General features: G+C 51.2%; 1 protein-coding gene across 1 annotated transcript in view; it reads right to left on the reverse strand.

Annotated features, from left to right (window-relative positions):
• COL22A1 (collagen type XXII alpha 1 chain) overlaps positions 1–22,632 on the reverse strand; it is a 247,984-nt gene that overhangs the window by 162,174 nt on the left and 63,178 nt on the right. The window contains exons 7-11 of the mRNA XM_061171582.1: positions 20,085–20,165; positions 18,775–18,891; positions 16,275–16,319; positions 14,255–14,317; positions 9,994–10,032 (exon numbers count right to left, since the gene is read on the reverse strand). Of these exons, the coding sequence (XP_061027565.1) occupies positions 9,994–10,032; positions 14,255–14,317; positions 16,275–16,319; positions 18,775–18,891; positions 20,085–20,165 (345 nt within the window). The remainder of the gene's footprint in view (positions 1–9,993; positions 10,033–14,254; positions 14,318–16,274; positions 16,320–18,774; positions 18,892–20,084; positions 20,166–22,632) is intronic.

The raw sequence follows: 22,632 nt of genomic DNA on the forward strand, positions 1-22,632 counted from the left end.
TGTGATGTCAGAATACATGAGCTCACTTCCTGGCTTGGCCACACAGAAAGAGAAAGTCACTTGCACCTGGTCACACGGTTAATAGGCCTGTAAAATGAGGACAACCATCTCTACCCCAAAACTGAGTAGCTTGTGTGTGAGTCAGTCCTGGCAGACAGTAGTAGTTGTAAATATGGGGGACCGTTATTATTCTTAGATGCTCTGCAAATTATTTTGGATGAACTGAAGAAAGGAAAAGATACCTTACACCTCTACGGCAGCCCACCTGGAACATGCTTTCTAATAACACTCCCCAGGCTCCCTGAGGCTTTGGGAGTTACAAGTCCTCCTTGGGGGAGGCAGGGAACACTGACATTTCCCAGCTGTCAGCCGGCCCTGGGGATAAGACCTCATTGATGCAGAGGACGCAGAAGATGTCACTTGGTGTAAAAGGTGGAAAACTATGCTGGTATCACGGTAATTATACTTAACATTTATGAGCACTTCTTACAAATGTAAGTCATTTATTTTCATTAGTTCATTTCATCCTCGTTGTAATCCTCTGAGGCCAGTAGAATTATAGTCGCCAATTTATAGGTGAGGAAAGCACGGGTTGCAGGGGTTGAGTAACTGACTTGCCCAGTGTCCACAGTTGCTAAGTGGCCGAGCTGGGATCTGAGTCCAGCCGGTCGGTGTCTAGGGTGCATGCCCTTGGCCTCCCCTGCCCTCCCAGCCCAGCTGCCTAGCAGTCCAGCATTTACCCTCCCATAAATGCTCTCCCCTCCTGTATGAAGCCCTTGGCCCTGTGGCTGGGCCACGAAACTTGGCAAGAGCCTGAGTGTCAGACAGGGCTGGAGAAAGTGCAGACTTTCCTATTCCAGCTCTGCCTGGGGCCGTGAGAACCCGTGAACTCAAAACTTCCCCAACGTGTCCTGCAGCACCACGGACAGGGTCTGCGGCATCTTTATTCTAACTCCCAGCATTTTGCCCCAACCTACAAGGCTATTTGAGGGCACATAAGCAGCTGAACCTATTTTCCCCTAAACCCTTTAATTATGATAAAAATAGAAGGCACTCGACCACAGTTATCCAAGTCGATAACCATGAATAATGCACATTAAGGCACAGGCTAAGAATAGGAGTTGGGGGCGCTGATTAAGCCAGCTGTGAAAAAAGAGAATGAGACCCAGAGCCAGAGGCAAATGGCATAAATTCATCTTAGAGGTTTCACACATACAAGCACACACATATAATTTATACTTTATGGCTCAGAGGCTCTATAATGTAGTCATTGCATAAAATAAGTCGATTCCTACAAGGTACATGGGTTTCGAGGGTCAAGAATTCTCAGATAAAAGCATCCCTTTTGGGGGAGGGCAGGGAACCGGCATTGTCCAGTGCAGTGGTTAGGAATGGGGGGTGTAGGGTCGGACAGACACAACCTCAGCCCCTCACCCACCACTTTGTGCCCTTGGGCATGCTCCAGACTCCTTCAAGGAGCTGCAGGAGGCTGATACTCATAAAGTGAACAGCTGGCAGATATCAAGTGGTCAATAAAAGGCTGATGTCATGATTCTTTCCACTGCAAGGCACCTTCTTTGAGACAAAGTCACTCGACTGTTGCAGACAAAATCACCAAGTGCTGGCCACAGAATTCTCCATGGCTGCCACTGCTAACGCCCTCACCCATCCCTTCAGACAGAATCTGCGAAGTAAGTGTGTCCATCATCCCCTGCAACGGCACACGTCTCACCTACACCAGAACCCCGTGCTATGTAGAAGCACCTTACGCTTTCTGAGGGCGTTTCTTGGTCACTGCTCTGGAAAGGAGGCACTGGGAAGAAAATCCGTATGTAGCAGACCCCGCGCTTCACTCCCCACCCACCTGTACGGTCCATCTCCACCTCCACGAAACCCTCTCATCTCGCAATTTCAAGTACAGCCTGCCGTTGAAAGACACCAAAGAAAGAACTAACTCAGGTGGGAAGGACTCAGTCTTTCACACTGTGGATGGCACAAGGTGTGTCTGTCACGTTGAGATCAGAGAAGTCTCACTGTGAGAGCAGGTCTGACTGTCCCATGAAGTGGGACATGCACTGCGGTGATGCTTCACAGGAAGGGCTCTCAGCCAGCTCAGACCTCAGGCCGCGGGCTAATCAGGACCACGGGAGCGGGAGCGTCCCCGCCAGCCACCTCTCTGCCCTGTGAGCTCTGCAGTGATGCAGGTATTTTTCTAGACGCTCTTCACCCTCCACCCCTCCACCCGCCTTGACTCTCAGTGCAGATGGCCGGATTAATCCTACTCCGAAGCTCATGTCCGTCATTCTGCTGTCCTTCTCCAGCCCTCCAGCACAGGACTAGATCTAAATTGGGTAGGTGTTACACTTTTGAACAAACCAGAGCTCACTATAAACTACTTCGTCCTCTTCCTATAGCTTCTACAGTGAAAACGTTGATGTGTAGGAGCATTTTCCTAAGTCTTAGCACGCTTTTCCATGACGCGATGATGGTGACACCCTCCACCTGCCCTCACTGGGAGGCCCGGGTAAGACAACGACTGTGGAGCCACCTGGCTCCCGGCTTGACGCCCCGAAGGTTACTGCATCAGAAGCCTCTCCAGGATTCCACAGGAGAAGGGAGCGGTGGACGTGCGAGGAGAAGGAATCAAGGCCGGGGAGGTGGAAACACGGACCCAGAGATGGACCCAGAATTGGCAGGAGACGGAGATGGGGCAGGGTCGCTCGGGGCCAACACGCAGGGGACTTGACCCTCCAAGTACCACAGAGCGGCTGAGCAGGGGTCTGTAGGGAATGCTGTGACCACAGCAGCATTTAAAAATCAAACGCAAATTCACGTGCATTTGCATGTTTCAAATAGGACAGCGAGAATGAACCAAAGGAAGCCATCTGGAGCTGAGGGATCCCAGGCGCCCTGGCCCACCACGGGGCACATGAGTCCCCAGCGCTCTTCAAGCCACTGCCTTTCCTGAGAGGCTGGACCTTCAGGTCCACAGCAATGCCGGGGAGACTGCTTTGTCCAATTTCAAATCACCAGAGAACAGGAGGCACCGGGCTTCTCGGGGGCCTGGTTTGGAATACGCATGTGGGGAACCTACTTTTCTCAGACCTGGGGACCAGCCCACCTCAGCTGACAGCTCCGAACCTGGCCTTCTAACAACCCTCCTTAGTTCCATCAAGATGGCGGTGGCCTCTTTCCTCGGTTTTCCAATCGGCACCTTATTTGTTTAACTTCATGGTGAACCAACCCATAAGGACTTCCCCCATGATGACCTGCACTCGGCTCCGGCATCCGCTGCAGGACATTTGGCTGAAGTTTCTAGAGACAGCATCCCAGGAAGTCAGAACAGCCTCTGCTATTTGTCTGGCTCAGATTCCTCTTTCCCCGTCAGGTTTATGGTCCCCATAAAAATGGAAGAAAGCCATAAAAGACAAGGAACCGATGTTTGCGTGACCTAAAATTCTGTCTGCTACTGAGTCAACCAGCCCAATAAAATTCAGCTGAGTTCCTTCTATTTGCTCGCATAGTTTTTCTGGGGCACCGCACTGTGAAATCCGAGCACAAAATCCATACAAAGTTTTATATACTGCCATACGGATTTCTGTGAAAGTGCTGAAGAAAGGACTTTTTGGTGGTGGTTGTTTTGGTTTCTTCCCCCCCTCTACCAAGTGCTGAGTACACAGTTGCTGACCCAAGCATGGCTTTACGGGACACTTTGCCACAATTCCATCCCCTGTGGCTCCCAAGGGCCCCCACCATCTACAAGGTGTGAGCCAGACTTGATGAGGGGCTGCAAGCCCTCTCCCTGCCCTGTCCTCTGTTACTCTCCACTCGAGGGAAACGGGGGGCAGGGGAGTCTCCTCAGCACCAGGTCTAGGCAGGTCTCTACCTGAGGGCCGCCTTCTACATCCTATCCCAACTCTAAATTCGAATATTAATACCAGCAGCTGCTCGTAAAGAAAGCAAAGAGCCCCGGTAGGAAATGCATTGCCCTGTGTATCTGAGCAGTGGGCGATGCTGGCTTAGGGGAGCCGGGACTCCGCTCTGCAACGTCATCTACAAGGGTCCACGCTGGGCCCAACCTGTGTGTGTCACCTTTGCCTTACCCCACCTGGCTCATTGCATGGCTGCAGTGATATCCGGGCTCTCACCGCACAGCCCCAGGCCCTGGGGGAAAGAACACCGTCCCCGGGCTTCTAAGTGAAAGTACTGAGTCTGTCGTTCTGTTTGGACTAATGTAGATAATGTGTCCGAATTGACCATCACGCTCAGAGAATCCAGTGCCCGGGTGGCTTAGACCTGATTCCCGCTAATGCTTTCTGATCTGCCAGGTGCTCTGCTAAGTTCTTTCCGTGGATGCAATCACTTAACCCTCACTTCAGTCTTACAAGAGCCTATTATTGTTACTATTATCTTCAGTGTACATATGAGAAAACAGGCACCGAGAACTGTAATGACCTTTCCAAGGTCACACAGCAGGACAGGGGCAGTGCCAGGTTCCCAAAGCCTGACCCTCAGCCGCTGCCATGTTCTGTCATCTGGGACCAGCTGTCACAGCGTCCAGGACTCAGCAAATGCCCCATGCTGGGAGAGAGGGCTCTTCCCTCCAAAATAATACTGCTTTTGGATTTCATGCATGAACAACTGTAAATATACTATTATTTTTTATTTTTTCATCATATTAAGTTTAAGCTCTAGTTGTTAGTTAAATGTTTATGTTTTGCAAAAGTACTAATGTTATAGCAACATAAAGAGCAACTAACAAGGCATGAAATATCCCAAATCCCACTACCCCAGTGCACTGGCTATTCTCGCTGCACACGCATTTTGTGTGTGAGCGCATATGGCTTCCTATTCTACCATTTCATTTACGCCATGTTGCATGCACATCTACATATATAAGGGCTTCCTAATTTTCACTTATGTCCTTCTGGTTGAAGAAATGCAGTTTTCCATCAGGTTGTTTCCATTTTTTGCTGCGGTTGGTCATTGTTAAGAGTACTTATAAAGAACAGAGTCAGCTTGAGGTCGTTTTGTTTCTGTTTTTCCCTTCATTGGAACTCTGCTTACGATAACTTCCTAGGTATTTTTTAGTTTCATTCTCTAAGCACCCCCAGCAGTACAACACCGAGTGTCCTGGGAAACCCTCAAGGTGCTGATGTGACCGGTGTCCTAGGCAGGGTCTCCTGACAGCGTCGTCACCCTCTGAGTGTGTAACAGGGTGGAGGATGGAGGTGGCACAACAGACTCGATTAAGGACCAGGAAGAAGAAGAAACACTCATGATTAAATAACCACGTGACCAGAATGTGTGTGCATGTCTCCTCTGCTGAATTGGTGAGTGAGCCTCTGGGGGAGGCCCAAGCCATGTTTTACAGCTCTGTGAACCCACCACTCTCCCACGTACTAGGTACTTGAATGCTGTTTACTGAAGAAGCACATCTGTCACTCTTTTATGGATTTTAGCAATAGCTTCTAGCAGACAAAAGAAAGGAATAAAGATAAGGGACAGATTTTTACATGCACTACCACGTGCCAGGGACTAAGCCAGGTGCTGTCACAGGCACTGCCAACCTCCTATAAGCCCCACAACAGCCCTAAGGGGTGGGCATCAATGGCCCCACTTTACAGATGAGGAAGCTGAGGCTCAGAGAGACACCACCCAACGCTCACCCAGCCACTGCAGAGCTGGGATCCAAACCAGGTCTGCCCAACTCCCCGAACCTGCTTTCTTTCCATCACCTGAGCCCACATTTGAGCACAAAACGAAAGCTCTCTTTGCCCTCGTCCCCCCAGGTGCTAGATTCCTAAAGGAAAGAGGAACGCCCCCAAAGGGCAGAGATCTCCCCAGTATCACACGGACCCCTGCAGAGGAAAACTGGAGCGACGCTCTGGCTTCCAGACACCAGAGGGCGCTGTGGGTCCAGGAAAGGACGACAACGCAGCCTCTCTGTGGGGTTCCTCCCCTGAAGGCTCTGGTCCCCCAGAGCAGAAGGGCCCTCGGGATGCGAAAGGAAGCTCACTGGACACCACGCACTTTGGCCTTGTTTTTGTTGTTTCTGAATTTTTTTCTACCGTGGGGCTCATGGACCACATCTCCATGGAAAAGACTCAGTGTCCAGCCATAGGAAACCTTATACCAACATCTTCACTGTGCTTATTAATTTATTTTGTCAACATGGAAGGACCAAGGGTGGGAAGGGCACGGAAGTCATCACCCCTCCCTGCTCCCCGACTCCCCCCAAAACTGGTCTGAACCAGCCCATCAGCATTGGTCCAAACCAGCCCATCCGCATTGGTCCAAACCATGATGATGCTGATGATGATACCCTCTCCTCCTCCTCCTCTATCATCATCCTCATCACCAAGACAGCACTGCCAACGATGATGGGGCGACAAGAACAGCAGCACCACCCATCATGAGGGCTTGCTACGTGGGGCACTGGGTTAACCTTCCCAGCAACCTCACATGGTAGGAACTACTATCATTCCCTTTCTCACTCTTACAGAAAAGGAACCTGAGGCTCCACATGAAGTGGAGCCAGAATTTGAAGCTGAACCTTTCTGACTGCAGAGTCCGTGACCATTCTACTGGCTCTTGGTCCTGGATGATGGAGGTCCACACTCCATCCATCCATTCACTCATTAGGCAGGCATTTATTTAGTGCCAGCTGTCTTCCAGACGCTGTGAAGGAGGGTCCATGCCTATCTCTCTCTCCTTCCGTGCCCCCAACACCTGGGCTATGTGCAGATCTTTTCAGGCAGCCCCTAAAAGCCTGCTTCCCCCTTTCCCTAAGCCCGATTTCATACATATTAAAACACTGAGGGAGCTTTGTCCCAAGAACCCGTGGTGAATGTGGGGTGGAACAGGAACCAGAGAGAAGGCTAGCTTCCAAAACGAGGGGCAGAGGCAGCCCAGGAACAAAGCACCACACAATGGTCTTGGGCATTTGGTGGGGGGCGCTGGGAAAGTCAGGAGGCCAAGAGCTCTGGCAGTGTTTCAGCTGTGTGACACTGGGCCAGTCACTCACCTTCTCTGAGCCTCAGTTTCCTCAGCTGCAGGAAAAGGAGTAATTCAATCAGCCTTCCAGCTTCCCTTCACGAGTGATTGTGTTTTCTAGCCATCTTACTAACTGTGACCTTGGGCAGGTCACTTGACCTCTAAGCTATGTTCTCTCATCTGTGAAAAGGGCATAGCCGTGCCTTCCCTGAAGCACTGTCTTAATAATGAGACATAAAGCATGGACACAGCTTACACGGTGCCTGGCCCTCAGACAGGCCAATGCACGTTGTCACAGTGGCTGATTACATCACCAAAAATTAAAAAAAACAACAACAAACCACAGCAAGATTCAGCATCACATGATTTCTGGACACATCGGGCTCCAGTCCGTCCAATCCCCTTGGTGCTCTGCGACTGCTTTCGAGAGAACATTCAAGCAAAAAAGCCAGTTTGTTAAGCTCTGTCCAAGTGCATGAGTCACCAGTGGCCTCCTCCCTTCTGTGGATCCTGTTGTCCCCTTGACTCTCCCTGGCCTCGCTGCATCGTGGAGGGGAAGCAGAGACTCCAAGTTACAGAAGACAGCCCCAGGGACTCAGGCTGGGGGTGGGCTGACGACCAAGTCTCAGAACTGCCACCTGCAAGGTCCCTTATGCATCATCACATCCCACCCCTTCGTTTCTACAGATGAGGGAGCAGAGACCCAGAGACGGAGGTGACTCATCCCGAATCACATAGCTCAGATGTGGCACAATCTAGACTCAGACTTTGCTAAAAATGCCCAACCGCAGGAGAATGTCAACCAAAGACAGAGACAGGAGTGTCGGAGTCGATCCAGCTACGCGTCTCTCCTGCCAGCACCGGATGTGTGAGGGGGTCTCCCGGCTGGGACTGCGGCCCGGCAGCTTCAGGTCCTGAGCGTAGCACTGCAGCCTGGGCTTTGGGGGCACCGGGGAGGTGCCTCCAGAAGCAGAAGGCCGCCTGCCCTGAGCTCAACCAGAACAGACGGGGCAGAGACGCAGCTGCTGCTCATGCTCATGGGAGAAAGGCGGCCTGCCCGTTGCTCCTGGTGGCACCAGCACGTGAGGACAGCACGCCACTCAGAGGACGAGCCGGCCCAGGGGCTGCACGTTGGTCTTGCCTGGGAAGCACGGCCCAGGCTGAGCACCCTGACTTCAAGGACTCTGACAGCCCCAGTCCTGAACCCGAGGAACACGTGGGTGTCCTGTTAATACCCTGTGCCCGGGTTCTGGGCTCTTAGGAACCGAACATGTTGCCAACTATCAAAGCTGAGCGCCTAGGTTCCAGGCGCTGTGCTTTGAGACCACACAGGAATCGTGGAAGATGGTGGCGCCGGTCCTGCTGTAGGGAGCGGGAGACCCAGACTCAGATGGCAGAGCTTGGGAACAGCCTCGACTGACCCAGGTCTGCCTGGGGCAAAGCTCCTGTTACGCTGTGTGTCACACTGTCTCTCAAATGGCTTTGTATTCCTGTGCAGTAGTTACTACGTGTGCGTGTGTGTGCCTGTGCTTTTAACAGAGGTTAAAAAAGAGAAGTTCATTGTGGAATAAAGGAAGACACAAAGAAAAGTAAGGGAAAAAATAAATACTCTCATAGTTTTGCCACCCACAGACAACCAGTGGTTAACAATGGGGGTTTGGCCCCAGCATCAGCCTCCCTCTCTGAGTCTCACACACACACACATAAACACAACCGGGGTCATACTGTATAGATATTTTGCAATGTGTTTTAATTAAAAATTAACAAAATGCTATCTTCATTTTCTGGGTCATTAATTATCCTTCTAAATGTGATTCTGTGTCCCTAAATGCCATTGTATTATTTAGCTGTACAATAACTCATGTTACCTTTTGCCCACTGCAGAGCATTACAGTTGTTTCCAGGCTGGCTTATAAATCACGCTGTAATTACGAAACGTGTGGGTATGTACTTGTGCACAGCCTTGATTTATCTCCTTAGAGTAAATCTCTAGACATGAACGGACTAAATAAAAGGTGCTACACGGAGAGAACGAGCTGGGCACATGAAAGCTCTGTTTCCATAGTAACTTGACAGAGTGGCACCTGCTTTATACCATCAGCCCTACGCAAGGGGTTGATGTGAGCCCCCCTCTGAGTAACGATATCCTTCTGGGGTCCAATGCCCTGCATTCTGAGTCTACGAGTACCTAGACTCCGGCAAAATAACCAACATAAATGTATGTTACAAAGTATTGTGGCTGCCTCTCCTGGGAAATGGGAGATGTACTTTTAATCTCTGGTGTGAGTGGAAAATGGCATTTTTAGTGACTGCTTTTTATTTCTCCTTCTAGGCTGACACCTTAAGAAAGCTTTCCTCTTTAGAAGGAATCCCCTCTTTCCCAGGATCTGTCGAGCTTGTACATCATCATCACGACTGATGAAGGCTAAAGAAGATGCAACATTCATATCCAGGGAGAATGTGAATAGGCCTCCATTCCTCTGCCTGTCTAGTCCTGCGGCCACCCTTGACTCTGTCCCTCATCATCTTGCCTTCGTACTTCTGCAACAATCTCCCGACTATTCCCCAAGTTCCTCTGGTCTGCCCCGCTCTCACGTCTATCGGCACCTGCTATCCGAACCTTCTCAGCATGTCTGATCACGCACAGACCGTCCAAGGCCTTCCCATCACTGCAAACAAGGCCTGAACACATTTTGATATTGAATGCCCCGCATGTTGGTCCTCAAACCACGTCTGCAGCTCTGCATCCCAACTTCCATGAGCGCCATTAAGTACCCTCTGCTCTAAGCACTGTGAACCATCCACGTCCTAAACAAGCCCTTCCCTCCCACTTCACACACTGAGGCACTCAGCCCAGGAAACCTCTTTCCCTCCCACCCAAATTCTTACCAGGCAGCACCACGGCAGCACATAACTCTCCCGAACCCCAGTCCCCCATCCTGTTCCCGGGCCACATCCACGGCCCTTGGAGGAGTCAGACAGCAGGGAGGTGCTTACCTTTTCACCCTTTTCTCCTTGGACAAAAGGTCCTCTGCCCTGGAAAAGCAAAGCAGAAGGCAAAGGTTTTCTACGAAGTATCTCCACGGCATGACATCACCCATGGCAGATGTGCCCTGGGATTCAAAATGGTGGGCTGCTTTCTCATGAGCCCTGCCAAGGAGCCTCTAAAAGACACTATCATTTACTGAGGGTAGATTCTCGTCAGTTTTATCTCATTTAATTTTCCCAACAACTCAATATTATGGTACTATTCTTTCTTCCACATCAGCTTTATTGAGATATAATCTACAGAGCACATAATTCACCTATTTAAAGTGTAGGACTTCCCTGGTGGCACAGTGGTTAACAATCCGCCTGCCAATGCAGGGGACGCGGGTTCGAGCCCTGGTCCGGGAAGATCCCACATGCCGCGGAGCAACTAAGTCCACGAGCCACAACTACTGAAGCCCGTGCGCCTAGGGCCTGCGCTCCACAGGAAGAGAAGCTGCCGCAATGAGGAGCCTGCACACATCCGCAACCAGAGAAAGCCCGTGTGCAGCAACGAAGACCCAACGCAGCCAAAAATAAATAAATTAACTAAAAATAAAGAGTACAATTCAATGGCTTTTTAGTACATTTACTAAATGTACTAAATGTGGTGGTGCAACACCAGCACAATCAACTTTAAAATGTTTTCATCACCCCAAAAGAACCCCAAACCCATTGTGGTCACTCCCCTTTTCCCCCCACCCCCCTGCTCTGGGCAAACATAAATCGGTTTTCTGTTTCCATAAATTCACCTATTCTAGACATTTTATATATATGAAATCATATATGTGGGCTTTTATGACTGGCTTCATAGCCCGTGTTTTCTTAGCAAACTGTTTTCAAGGTTCACCCACCTTGCAGCATGTATCAATACCTCATTTTATTACAGAATACTATGCCATTGTATGGCTATGACACACATTTTATTTATCCGTTCATCACGTGATGAACATTTAGATTGCTTCTACTTTTCCGTTATTATGAATAATGCTGCTATGAACATCCATGAACAAGTTTTTGTATGAACACGTGTTTTCATTTCTTTCAGTTACACACCTAGGAGTGGAATTGCTGGGTCATATAATTCTGTGTTTAACCCTTTAAGGACCACCAGACTGTTTTTCAAAGCAGCTGCATTTTACACCAGCAATGTATGAGTTACGATTTCTCCACATTCCTAGTTGTTCTACACACTATTAAAGTGGGGTGTTAAGTCTCTCATTTCAATTCTCAATGTTTGCTTCATATATCTGGGGGCTCTGTTAGGTGCACATATGTTTATAATTGTTACATATTTTTAAAGGATCGACACTTTTATCATTATAAAATGTTCCTCTTTATTTCTATAAACTTTTTTTAAAGCCTGTTTTGTCTGATACTGTTATAGTCACTCCAATTTCTAATGTTTTCTATTTGTAGAATGTGCATTGTCCGTCTTTTACTTTCAACGTATTTATATATTTGAATCTGAAGTGTGTCTCCTATAGACACAATACAGTTGGATCTTGTTTTTATGTCCAGGCTGAAAATCTCTGCTGTTCAACTGATTTGTTTCATACATTTACAGGCAATGCTATTTTTGATGTAGGTAGATTTACATATGCCATTTAACTTTTTGTTTTCTATGTCTCCTGAACATTTTCTGTTCCTTTATTCCTCCTTTACTGCTCTTTTTTGCATTACATGAGTTCTTTTCAGTGCAACATTTTAACCTCTTTAAGGATATTTTCACCATATAGTTTTGAATTATTTTCTTGGAGGTTGCTTGAGGTTTACCATATACATCTTATCAGGATCTACTTAAGATTTACCCTAACTTACTTCCAGTGAGATTTAGAAACATACTCCTACGTGATCTATTCCTTCTTCCCCATTTTTGTGCTATTGTTGTTACAAATATTTCTTAAATACCCAATGATACACTGTCATAATTATTACTTTGAACTTGTCACTCCACTGCATTCTGGCCTCAATTATTTTTGGTGATGAGTCAGCTGATAATCTTATTGGGTTTTCCTTGTACATCAGGAATCATTTTTCTTTTTCTGCTTTCGATTTTTTTGCTTTGTCTGTTAGCATTTTTTACTATGATTTTTCTAAGGATGGACCTCCTTTTGTTTTTCTTGATTGGACTTCCTGAGGCTTCTTGAACGTGTAGATTACTGCTCTTCATCAAAGTCGGGATGTCTTCAGCCATGATCTCTCTGAATACTTTCTCTGCTCCTTTCTCTCCGCTCCTGGTACCCCCGTTATGTGCGCACTGACGCACTTCACGGGCCCTCACACTTCTCTGAGGCTCTGCTCATTTTACTTCATTATTGCTTCTCTCTGGTCTTCAGATTACATGATCACTACTGATCTGTTTTCAAGAATGCTGGCTCTTTCTTCAGCAGTTCAAACCTACCATCATGCCTCTCGAGTGATTTTCCTTTTCATTTCAGTGACTGTACTTTAAAATTTCCATTTAGTTCTAGAATTTCCATTTGGTTCTTTTTAACAATTTCTACCTCTTTATGTTCTATATTTGATGAGATAATGTCACGATACTCCCCTCTATTTCCTTCCGAATGGCTTCCTTTAGTTCTCTGGATATAATTACAATGGCTACTTTGCAGGCTTTGTCTGTGAGATCCGACATCTGTGCCCTCTCACAGGCAGTTTCTGTAGCCTGGTTTTTTCCTGTGTATCAGTAAAATGGGTGTTTCGCTAGCCTTCACCTCACAACATTGATCTGAGGGTTAAATGAGCCAGAAATCTGTAAAACATATAGCACAGATCCCGGCACACCATGAATGCTGTTTAAATATCAGCCTCTCTTCCTAGTTCCATGTTATTTTGCACAGAGCAGGTGCTTCCTACCTCTGCACAGGAGGCAGGTGTGTATGGTGTGGGTGAAAGGTGTAGCTCAGCAAGTGAGCACAAGACTCAGATGAAAATAGATTCAAATCCTGCCTCTGCCACACACAGGCAGAGCACCTGATGTGATCACGAGCGCATCACGCAAGTCTGAAAATTCTGTATGCTTCCCATCCGTGAGTGATGAGCCTAAGTTTAAGAAGCTGTTCTAAGGAGCGAGGAGGGACCCACGTGAAGCCCCTGTGAAGAAGGGCAGGCGGTGTAGCTACAACCATGAACTCTCAGATGATGGCACGGGGTATCTGCCAGGCTAGCTCTTCTAGGGGAGCGGCTCCGTCTTGTCGTTGGGTTTCCCCTGAGCACTGAGAACCTAAAAGGAACTGATTATACTCACTCTCATTCACTGACCTCCTACCGCGGGCCAGGCATTTTATAGACAAAGTTGTTCTTTTCTTTATTCTGCTAATGGAGCAAACGAGGTTTTCAGAGAGGTTAAGAAACCTGCTCACAGTCACACAGCTAATGAAGACTGGAGCCAGGGACGATTACTGAGGTCCACCTGACTCCGAACTGGTGCTATTGGTGCTACAAGATGCAGTTTGAAGGATGGGTTTAGTGCTTCCTCCAGCCCAGGTAACAATAGAGGAACGATAGCATTTACTTTGCTTCCGCACTGTTACAAACTGTTTACATGTGTTAACTCGTTTAATCCTCATCATGCAACTCGACAGTTAATTTTATCCTCCCCACTTTACAGATGAGGAAACTGAGGACAGAAAGGTTAAGTATCTTGGTGGAGCCAGCCTTTGCTTCCCAGCCATGTGGCTCCTAAGCCCTGCTCTGCACCATGAATCGTTTATCTCTGTAATTCTTCCCTGACCCACCATCCACTGTGCTCGCTCATCAACCGAAGGATCCATGAACACAGTCTGTGCTGGGCCAGATGCTGGGGATGCTGGACCGACAAACCGCAAACCAAGGTATCAGGGAGTCAGCTGATGCGGGGACTGACAGGCACCAGGGATGTGGGAGCACTGAGGGGGTGTGTGAGCCAGACCTGGGGTCGCAAAGATACCCTGGAGAACTATGCCTGGTTGAGTCTGAAAGGTGCGAAAACGTGAGCCAGGCAGGAAGGGGAGGTGAGGGGCAAACGGGGGTGGACAGAGGGCAAAATGATTCCCGGTAGAGGAAAAACCATATGCAACGGCCAGGGTGAGATATGACCAGTTGGGGGAGTCACCACTGCCAACCTGGAGCACAGAATTCGGGGGGTGAGGGTGGGGTGGTGCAGGGCGAGGCTGGAGCGGCCGGCAGGCCTCCTGTGCCCGTGCAGAGGGGTCCCCCACGCTGGCCACGCGGAGGGGCCTTCACTCACCGTATCTCCTTTCTCTCCCTTGGGTCCAGGAGCTCCAGCCGGCCCAGGGGCTCCCATGTCCCCCTGAGGGGTGGAAACCAGAGACAAGCGTTGGGTCGGGTCCTCCGACCAACCTCTCCCACACCAGCTTCCCGTGGCCCACCTTGCCCCAGTTTTCTGGAAGCAGCCGATTTTGTCATTGCCAACTGCACCATGAGGCCAAGCCTCCCACCCCCGGAGAGGGAAGGAGCATCTGAATAATTTTCTCAAACTCCTAAATCCCGGAACGAAGGACACCTGGAGAAAGCAAGTGGGTGACAGCATCGCACGCTTGACCCTGGGAATGGGAACGGAAGCTCCTATGCATCCTACTGGACCCAGCTAGGGCGGGGCCTCCCAGGCATCCTGGAGCCTCCCCAGGAAGCTTCAGGGCCCCCCTCCCAGTCCCGCTCCCCCCAACCCAGTGTCCCACCCCCTGTCATGCCTCTTCCTGCTGGCTCTGAGTCCGGGGATATGGCTCCCTGGTATGTCCCTGCATCCAGAACAGGCCTGGGCACCCAGGATCCACCAGGCCATGCCTATGGATGTGACCTGAGTTACCTCTAGGTAAACGGAGCCACTGGAATCAAGGTGTTTACCCAGCATCTTAACCACGAATGGGCTGGGACACTGGCTAAAGGGCCAGGACTGCCAATCAGCCACGGGGCAGCCAGGCTTATCTGCAGGTGGTGGGACCTGTTTCCCTCCCTAGAATCCCCTCCCTCCCACCTCATCTTCTCTCCCAGGGTCAGGGGTCGGGTTCTGCCGTCCGCACAACCCCAGATCTGTCCGACCACAACACAGCTCGGTCGCTCCGCGAACGGCCACTGCTTCAGACAAACGTTTTCTACTTAGAGGTTCACAAACCCCCAAACAGCTTTGCTCTCTTCTTCCATCTGACAGCCCAGGAGCTGAGGTTACAGCCCAGGGGCTGCTCAGCAAGGCAGAAGCCCCTGCTCTCTTTCTCGCAGCGAACACCTGGCACCCTGGACCTCCTGTGTGTGTGCGTGTGTCTGTCTGTCTATTCTCCCCATCCTAGCACACTGGGGACAGAGGGGAGAAGGGCGAGAGAAGGGGAAGATGAAGGAGGTACACACAGAGGAAGGAAAAAGGGAGAAGACAAAAGGGACCTTAGGAGATGTTCAATGGTGATGCACTGAATGAATGTGAACGTAAGTAATACAGGTGAGAGGGAGGGGGAGAAAGAGGGAGAGAGGGCGGGACAGAGGCAGGGGGAGGGGGAGAGGGAGGAGGGGGGACGGAAGGGAAGGGGATGCAGTCATCGCTAGGTGTCTGCACCATCACACTCAGTCCCTTTCGAACACCAGACCAGGTCATGGCCACTGGGCAACGCTGACCTCTTCCCTCAGCCTCTGTGTGACCCCGGGCAATGCACACCTCTCTGGGTCTCAGCTTTCCGGGACCGAAACAATGATGCGAGACGACAGCCCTGTCCAGCTCCGTAAATGCCATAAACCTGGGCAATGGTGGACAGAGAAAAGGCTGGTCCACGGCTGAGGAGGGAGGAGCCCACAAGGAGGCACCTGGCCTTGAGCAATTCGTGAGTTTGGAAAACGTGTACAAAAAGAATTTCACGCACGTCAAGCAAACAGATCGTGCGTCCTGAACAAATAGACTCTTTAAAGCGCAACCCCCGAAGTTTCTGGAATATAGAGGCCTGAAAGGATTGATGCAGAGTTAGCTGACCACGGAGGGCCGAGCCTGTTGGAGCGAACAGCACCTGAGCCCGGGCATGCGTGTTCTCCTTTTCGATCACACGCTCAGGCTGAGAAATGGACGCTCTGAACCGTGAAGGGACTCAGAGGTTACGGACTTTATGCCACTTGCTCTAGCCTTCCATCTCAACAAGCTCAGAAGCAAAACCCCGCAGCACAGTAATCTAACACACCATTGTTTGGGAGTTTTTTCCTCCTTCTTACAAAGAGAGCAAATCAAAGGACCTCACGCTCTAAAGGGCTTCTCTGCTGGCTCCGGTACTGACCTTTGGGCCGGGGAGTCCCACTGGACCATCAAAGCCCTTTTCACCCTAAAGGAAGAAAGACAAAAGAAATGAGTAAGGTTCTGTTTTAATTTCCCCCTTTCTCTCTTTACTACTTGGTTATCCCCTCCACCTGCTCATAAGCCAGTCCCTTAGTAAGCCACGTGCCGATCAATAAGTTGGACAAAGTTCACTGGAGCTGAGCACCCGTTCTCACACTGCCAACCTACATGGGGAACTCGGATGTGGCCTCCAAATACAGCCACTGGTGGAAAGATCATCCATCAATTTATAAATGCCAGCCTCAAACTCTGGGTGGCATCACCCAATAAGCCATTCCATCCATCCTTCATACCCTGGGTCCACTTATCCATCAATTCAACCATTATTTCATATAGTGGCTGAAAATACAGACATGGAAAGATTCAGTCTTCACCATCTGGAATTTATGAGCTTATGGAAGTAAAGACAAGTAGGCAGTTTTAATCCAATGTGGTAATTGTTATGGTCGATGGAAGAAGAGGAAAAGAAAGGGTCATAATGTCCCAAATAGCAGGGGCTAAATGAGTAGGTATTGAATGGATGGATGTGAAGAATGGAAAGAAAGGAAGGAAGGCAGGCAGGGAGGAAGGGAGGCGGGAGATCATACAGACAATAATAATGGGATCAGAAAAGGATTCTTTGCGGATGTCTTGAAAGAAGAACAGGCATTAGCAGATTAAAAGGGGTGGCGGGAGGGAAAAGATGTTTTAGGCAGAAGATGCTACATATGCAAATTCCAGAAGGCAAGAAAGATCATGACCTCGCAGAGGAACAGGACATTCCTGCCTGCCTAGAAATTGGGAGGGGAAAGGGGAGTGAGATGAGGCTAGAAGGGCAACTAGGACCCACCAGGGGCCACACAGAGTGGGGACAGGTTGGGGAGGGGATCTGTGAGCCAAGCTCAGGAGGTCAGTGGCGATCCAGCAGGTGTTTGTGAGTTGGAGAGTGAGAAGGTGGGCGGGAAGAGAGGATGGAGGCCTGCTTGACCCCAGACTTCCTCCCGAGGGGCCCCGCCAGGGCAGGGCTCCAGGGAGACCATGAACTGGGCAGAGCTAGCATCGGCCGCCCTCCCTGGCACAGTCTGCAGGCTAGTGGGCCAAGCCCCACGCTGCTGCAGTTACCCTTTCCGTTTGGGGTTTTCAATGGAAAACAAGAATTCAAAAGGATTTGGGTTTGGACAGTTGCTTTCGTTATGACATTGATGGGTGAGAACCGGATCAACACGCTGTCTGTGGACCGCCTGAGCCTGCCAGGGGCGCGGATGAGGATCCCTGCCCAGCGCCCTGGGTGCACCCACCCTGGCTCCCTCTCTGGCTTCTCCCAATCCTAACCCAGCACCAGGCCGGAAGCCCCTAACTTCACCGACGCCCCAGACAAAGCCTCAGCTCGCAGCATGACAGAGCTGGCTCCTCGTGGCCTCCCAGCCAGCTGGGCCATGGTTGGACAACCCCACTTGACTGAGAGCTCCTTGGGAGGGGGTCTCTGGGTGGAAAGAAGAAAGGAGCATGTGAAGGAGAACAGAGGAGAGGGAAGAAGGGAGGGAGGAGAGGCTGCCAGGACAGGCGGTTTATTGACACAAAACTGTTAGGAAATTCTTAAAGTGTGTCCACCCCAATGAACGTGAACCACGATTTCGTATCTTTGTCTGTGTCTCCCAAGGCCCTTGCAAAGCTGGGGAGCACCTCCTGTGTGCCGGCCCTGAGCTGGGAGGGGCAGGCAGAGCGATGGATACACTGAATGCTGTAGACCGAGGGCCCTGGGGCTACCAGTCGAGCAGATCTTCACGGAGACCATCTCGATTTCGTCATCCTCACATATCTGTTTATTCTGCTCAAACAGTGGAAACTTGTTTCTTGTTAAGAGGGCTGTTCGTCCACAGAAAAACAGATGAAGGCCTCAGGCACTTGAGGAGACATTTCATCTAGGCTAAAGGGCGGTGGTGGCAGTCAGAAACATACTAGGTTTTAAAATTAGTAACAAGAGGCATTCAACTCTACTCATATATGCATTTAGATTATATAGTCCAGCTAATTACAGGGAACATTGAGAAGAAAGGGATGAGGGTGCGTCCCGCAGAGCACACCTAAACCCTCAGCCGCTGCCCATGCAGAGTCTTATTCTCGAAGCAAATCTGGCTGGTTTAGTCACACACGAGTGAAGAGGAGACCGGGAGGAGCCAGAAGCGCCTTGGGAAGACATTATGAACTTCAGGAAGATGTGCATCACAGCTGGGTCTGAGCAGCTCCCCTCCCAACGTGCACAGAAATCAAGAAGGGAGAAGCCCAAGGAGCAAGGACAGTCCCCTGACCGGAGAGTCACCTGGAGCCTGGGGCCACCCTGCCCTGGCAGCCCACGTGCATGATGGGAAATTCCCACCTCCACTGCCGGTTCTGCTGACCACCCTGCCCCACTCAGCTCTGGGGCCCTGGGCTGGCGGCTGAGGGTGGACCGTGGATGGTACCTTTTCTCCAGCTGGGCAGGAGCAATTGATAGTCTTCAAAAACCCGATCTGTTCACTGCCGGAGGTGGGAGGCGGCTGGGGCGGGGGTGAGGGCTCCGTCAGCACGGTCACCTGGCACTGGAAGGAAAGCACAGTGGTCAGAACCTGGCTTCTTGCCCAGCACCGCTCCCTGGAGCTTCCCTGCACAGGCAAAGGGGAGCCAGGAACCCTGAGGACACTGGAGCCTGAGCAGGGAGGGCAAGTAGCGTCTGACCGCAGGTCCTGGCACCCTGAGGCCTTGGAGTCAGACTGGCGTGGGCCAACGGTCTCAGCCACTTCACTGGCCTCTCAGCAGCCTGTGGGAACCACTTAACCCCCCTGAGCCTCGGTGCTAACCTCTGCAGAATGGGGACAAGGGCATTTCCATCAAAATGCAGTGAGGAGGAGTTAGTGGGACAGGAAGAAAGCATCCAGTTCAGAGTCTGGCACGCAGGAACCCAGCAGGTGTGCCCGTAATGACTTATTTCCTTACCCTCGCCAGCCCCCTCCCTCCCTTCTTTCTTCCCTTCCTCTCCCCGCCTCCTTCTTTCCCTTTATTCTCTCCTGCTCTTACCCGTCTCCTTCCCTTTCCTTTCTCTCCTCTCTCTCAACAGTCAGGCTCAGCTGACTCCGAAGCCCCAGCCCTGGTAACGACCACCCCGGGTGCCTGTGCCCCCGCCTTGTCCTGACACAGGACACGCTGACCGAGTGCTCACTGCGTCCGGGGCCCGCGCCCGCCAAGTCCATGGATTTCAGCCTTCAACTCTGGGCGGCAGGACTATGGAAGCACCCTTGGAACTGGTATTTGGTAAATGGAGGGGGAGGGACCTGGACCGAGGCGGAGGTGGGGAGGCCCTGGGAGAGGCAGAACTGCGCCGGGGGCCCAGGAGCCTCTGCCCGCCGTTCCTGACCCCGTGTTGCCTCCTCCTGTCTTGCTGAGCAGCGCAGAGCATGGCGGCCTCCCCACTCTGAGCGCTGGCAGCAGGGATGCCATTCCCTCCTGCCAGCCTCTGCCCCGTGCTCCCCAGAGCTGGGCCTCATCGCTCAGCTGCAGCCCCGGGGGCTGTAGACCAAGGCTGGGACAGACCTGCATGACCCGCTCCCCCAACCCACGCCCGCCAGACCAGGAAATGGAACCCTAGCGATGACCACCGGGCTCCCTCCCAGGGCGCACTGTGATGGCGGGTGTCCCCTGATCCCACCCCGGGGCCCAGGACGTCCCCTCCCTCGGGAAGCCAAGGACCCATTCCCCCCCCCCCCCACCAACCCCTCCATGCAGAGTCTCTGCTCACCGGGCCCGAGGGGATGTCACAGCACGTCTCCAGTTCCGAGTGTCGGGAGTCACAGTAAATCACGATCCGCTGTAGGTCAAACTGGGAGGGAAAGCGAGGACAGAGAGTGAGTTTTGGGGGCTTTGGAACCCAGATCCTCCCTGGTTTCAGGTAGGCCCTGCTCAGGGATCAGGCCCACTTCCTCCTCAGGGTCCTGTGTGGTCTGACCCTGAGCTGAACTTCAGAGGGAGCCTAAGTCTCATCTACAGACATCCCGTCCCTCTCCCTCCAAAAGTGCGAGCCCCAAGCGCAAGGTGACTCAGCACAGACTGGGGGCAGCGTTTTCTCCTGCTCTGAATGTGCTACAGCTCAAGCCTCTCACACGCCTCCTCCCGTCCACAATCCGTGGCCACTGCATTCACTAAAGCCCCTGCCATGGTGCTGCCACCAGCAGTCTCCAAAGGTTCAGAGTATCCCTGTTTTCAACTCTCTCATGTCCATGTGGTGGCTTAAGTGAACTTTTTTATATTAAAAATTTGCTTCTATCAAATAAAAGCAAAAATAAACAAATGGGACGTAATTAAACTTATATGCTTTTGCACAGCAAATGAAACCACGGATTGTCACGTCCATGCCTCTGCACGTGGTCTCTCTTCTAGGAAAACCCCTGAAAACTAGCAACCACGCTGAGGCATCCCCTCAGGAGTTGTTGTAAAAATACACCCACAGATCTTTTGATGCTCCTCCAAGAGGTGGAGCTTCATTCCCCTCCACACCCCCAAGTGTAGGAGGGACCTGGTCACTGGCTTCTAAGGAACAGAACATGGCAGAAGTGATGGCGTGTCACTTCAAGATCAGTTATAGAAAGACTGGCTTCTTTGTGTGTGCGCACACGGTCTCTCTCTCTCTCTCACATCACGCAGCCTGGGGGTCATCAGCTGGCACGCAGGGAGCTGCCCCACGGAGAAGCCCACATAGGGAGGAACCAGGGCCGCTGTCAGCAATCCAACAGCAAGGAACTGAGGCCCTCGGTCCAACAGCCCACGGGAGGCTGCCAGCAACCACCTGCATGAGCTTGGAGGTGGTCTTTCAGCCCTGTTCTAACTTCAAGATCACAGCAATAGCCAACAGCTTGACAGCAACGTTATGAGAAACTCTGAGCAAGACCCACCCAGCTCAGCCCCTCCCAGATTCCTGAACCACAGAAACTATGAGACAATAAGTGTTTGTTGTTTTCATCCCTCTTTTTTGGGCAGGGGTGGGGGGGATATTTGTTATGCAGCAACTGATAACTGATACACATCCTCTACTGTCAAGAAGAGTTCACGGGGTCTCTTCTCCACCACTTGGCTCCTTGTACATACAGCTAATACTGAATATACCAGCCTGCATGGTAATTATACATTTGTGTGTCCATCTTCCCCCTGGGCTCCCCATCCTGACCCACAGCCCTCAAACACACTGAGCTCTCTTTTCCCAGCTGCTTTTCCCTCCTGCTCCTCACAAGGCTGGCTCCTCTCACCTTTCACCTCTGTAACCACCCATCAGAGCCCAGGCCCTCCCTGTCACTTGTCATCCTGTACATCCTCATAAAAGCAATGACTACAATGCCTCCTTTGTGTGCATTTCTCAGTTTACTTTTTAAACTGTGTTTCTCCGATTAGAACAGCAGTTCTGTGAGGCAGGCCTCTCCTATCTCTTGTGTTTCTCTGTACCCCCAGCCCCAGAGCACTTCCTGACATAGCAGATGTCCCGAGGCATAGAATGAATGGTTCAGTGGATACATGCATGCACCACGCATGGACAAACATTTATCGAATGGAAATTGAGCTAAATCAACGGATGCTTATTTTATTAACACCAATGTTGAATGCTCCCAGCCTTGCACCTCCCCTGTGCCCTTCTGCGGTCTGTGCTGCATTCGAAGGCCCTGAGCAAGCTGGCCAGGCAGCTTGACCTCACTCTCCTGGCTTTGGGACAGGCCCCGGCAGGTGTAAGCCCTCACCCCACAGACTCGACTCAGCAGAAACAGTAACAATTCCAGTTGTCTGTCTGTTGTATTTCCTGTAGAGACACCAGCCCACAGACAGGAGAAAATGACAAAACACAAAATCACGCTTTGGAACAAGGCCTATTTTAAAGAGAGGGTCCTGCTTTCTACATTAGCAAGCGTACATGCTCAGCGACTGGGTCTGTCTGGCAAGGCCGCAGGGACAGAGGTGGAGAAGGCAAGGTCAGGGTCAGGGAGGAGCACAGGTGGCCTGGGGCCTGCACAGGTGCACTCACGGTGGGCGGCAGGGCCTGGGAGCCAGGAGGGGTCCCTTCCAACTGCCTGGAATCCCACCATTCCCTGTCCCACCTTCTTCCCTCTCCCCTCCCTCCACCATGTCAGGGAGCCCACCTCCTGATGCCCCTCTGCCCCCACCCCCTGGGATCTCTGCTCCCGTTTACACCCTCAGCAATTCCAGGCTGAACTACTGCAGGGTCCTCTCTCCAGCCCCAGTTTCCCTCCGTGTCCACCATATGCAGCTTGGTGACCCTTTCCTGGCTACAGTGTGGAAACCAATCA

This window comes from Eubalaena glacialis, chromosome 17 (genome assembly GCF_028564815.1).
Source record: "Eubalaena glacialis isolate mEubGla1 chromosome 17, mEubGla1.1.hap2.+ XY, whole genome shotgun sequence".
NCBI lineage: Eukaryota > Metazoa > Chordata > Mammalia > Artiodactyla > Balaenidae > Eubalaena > Eubalaena glacialis.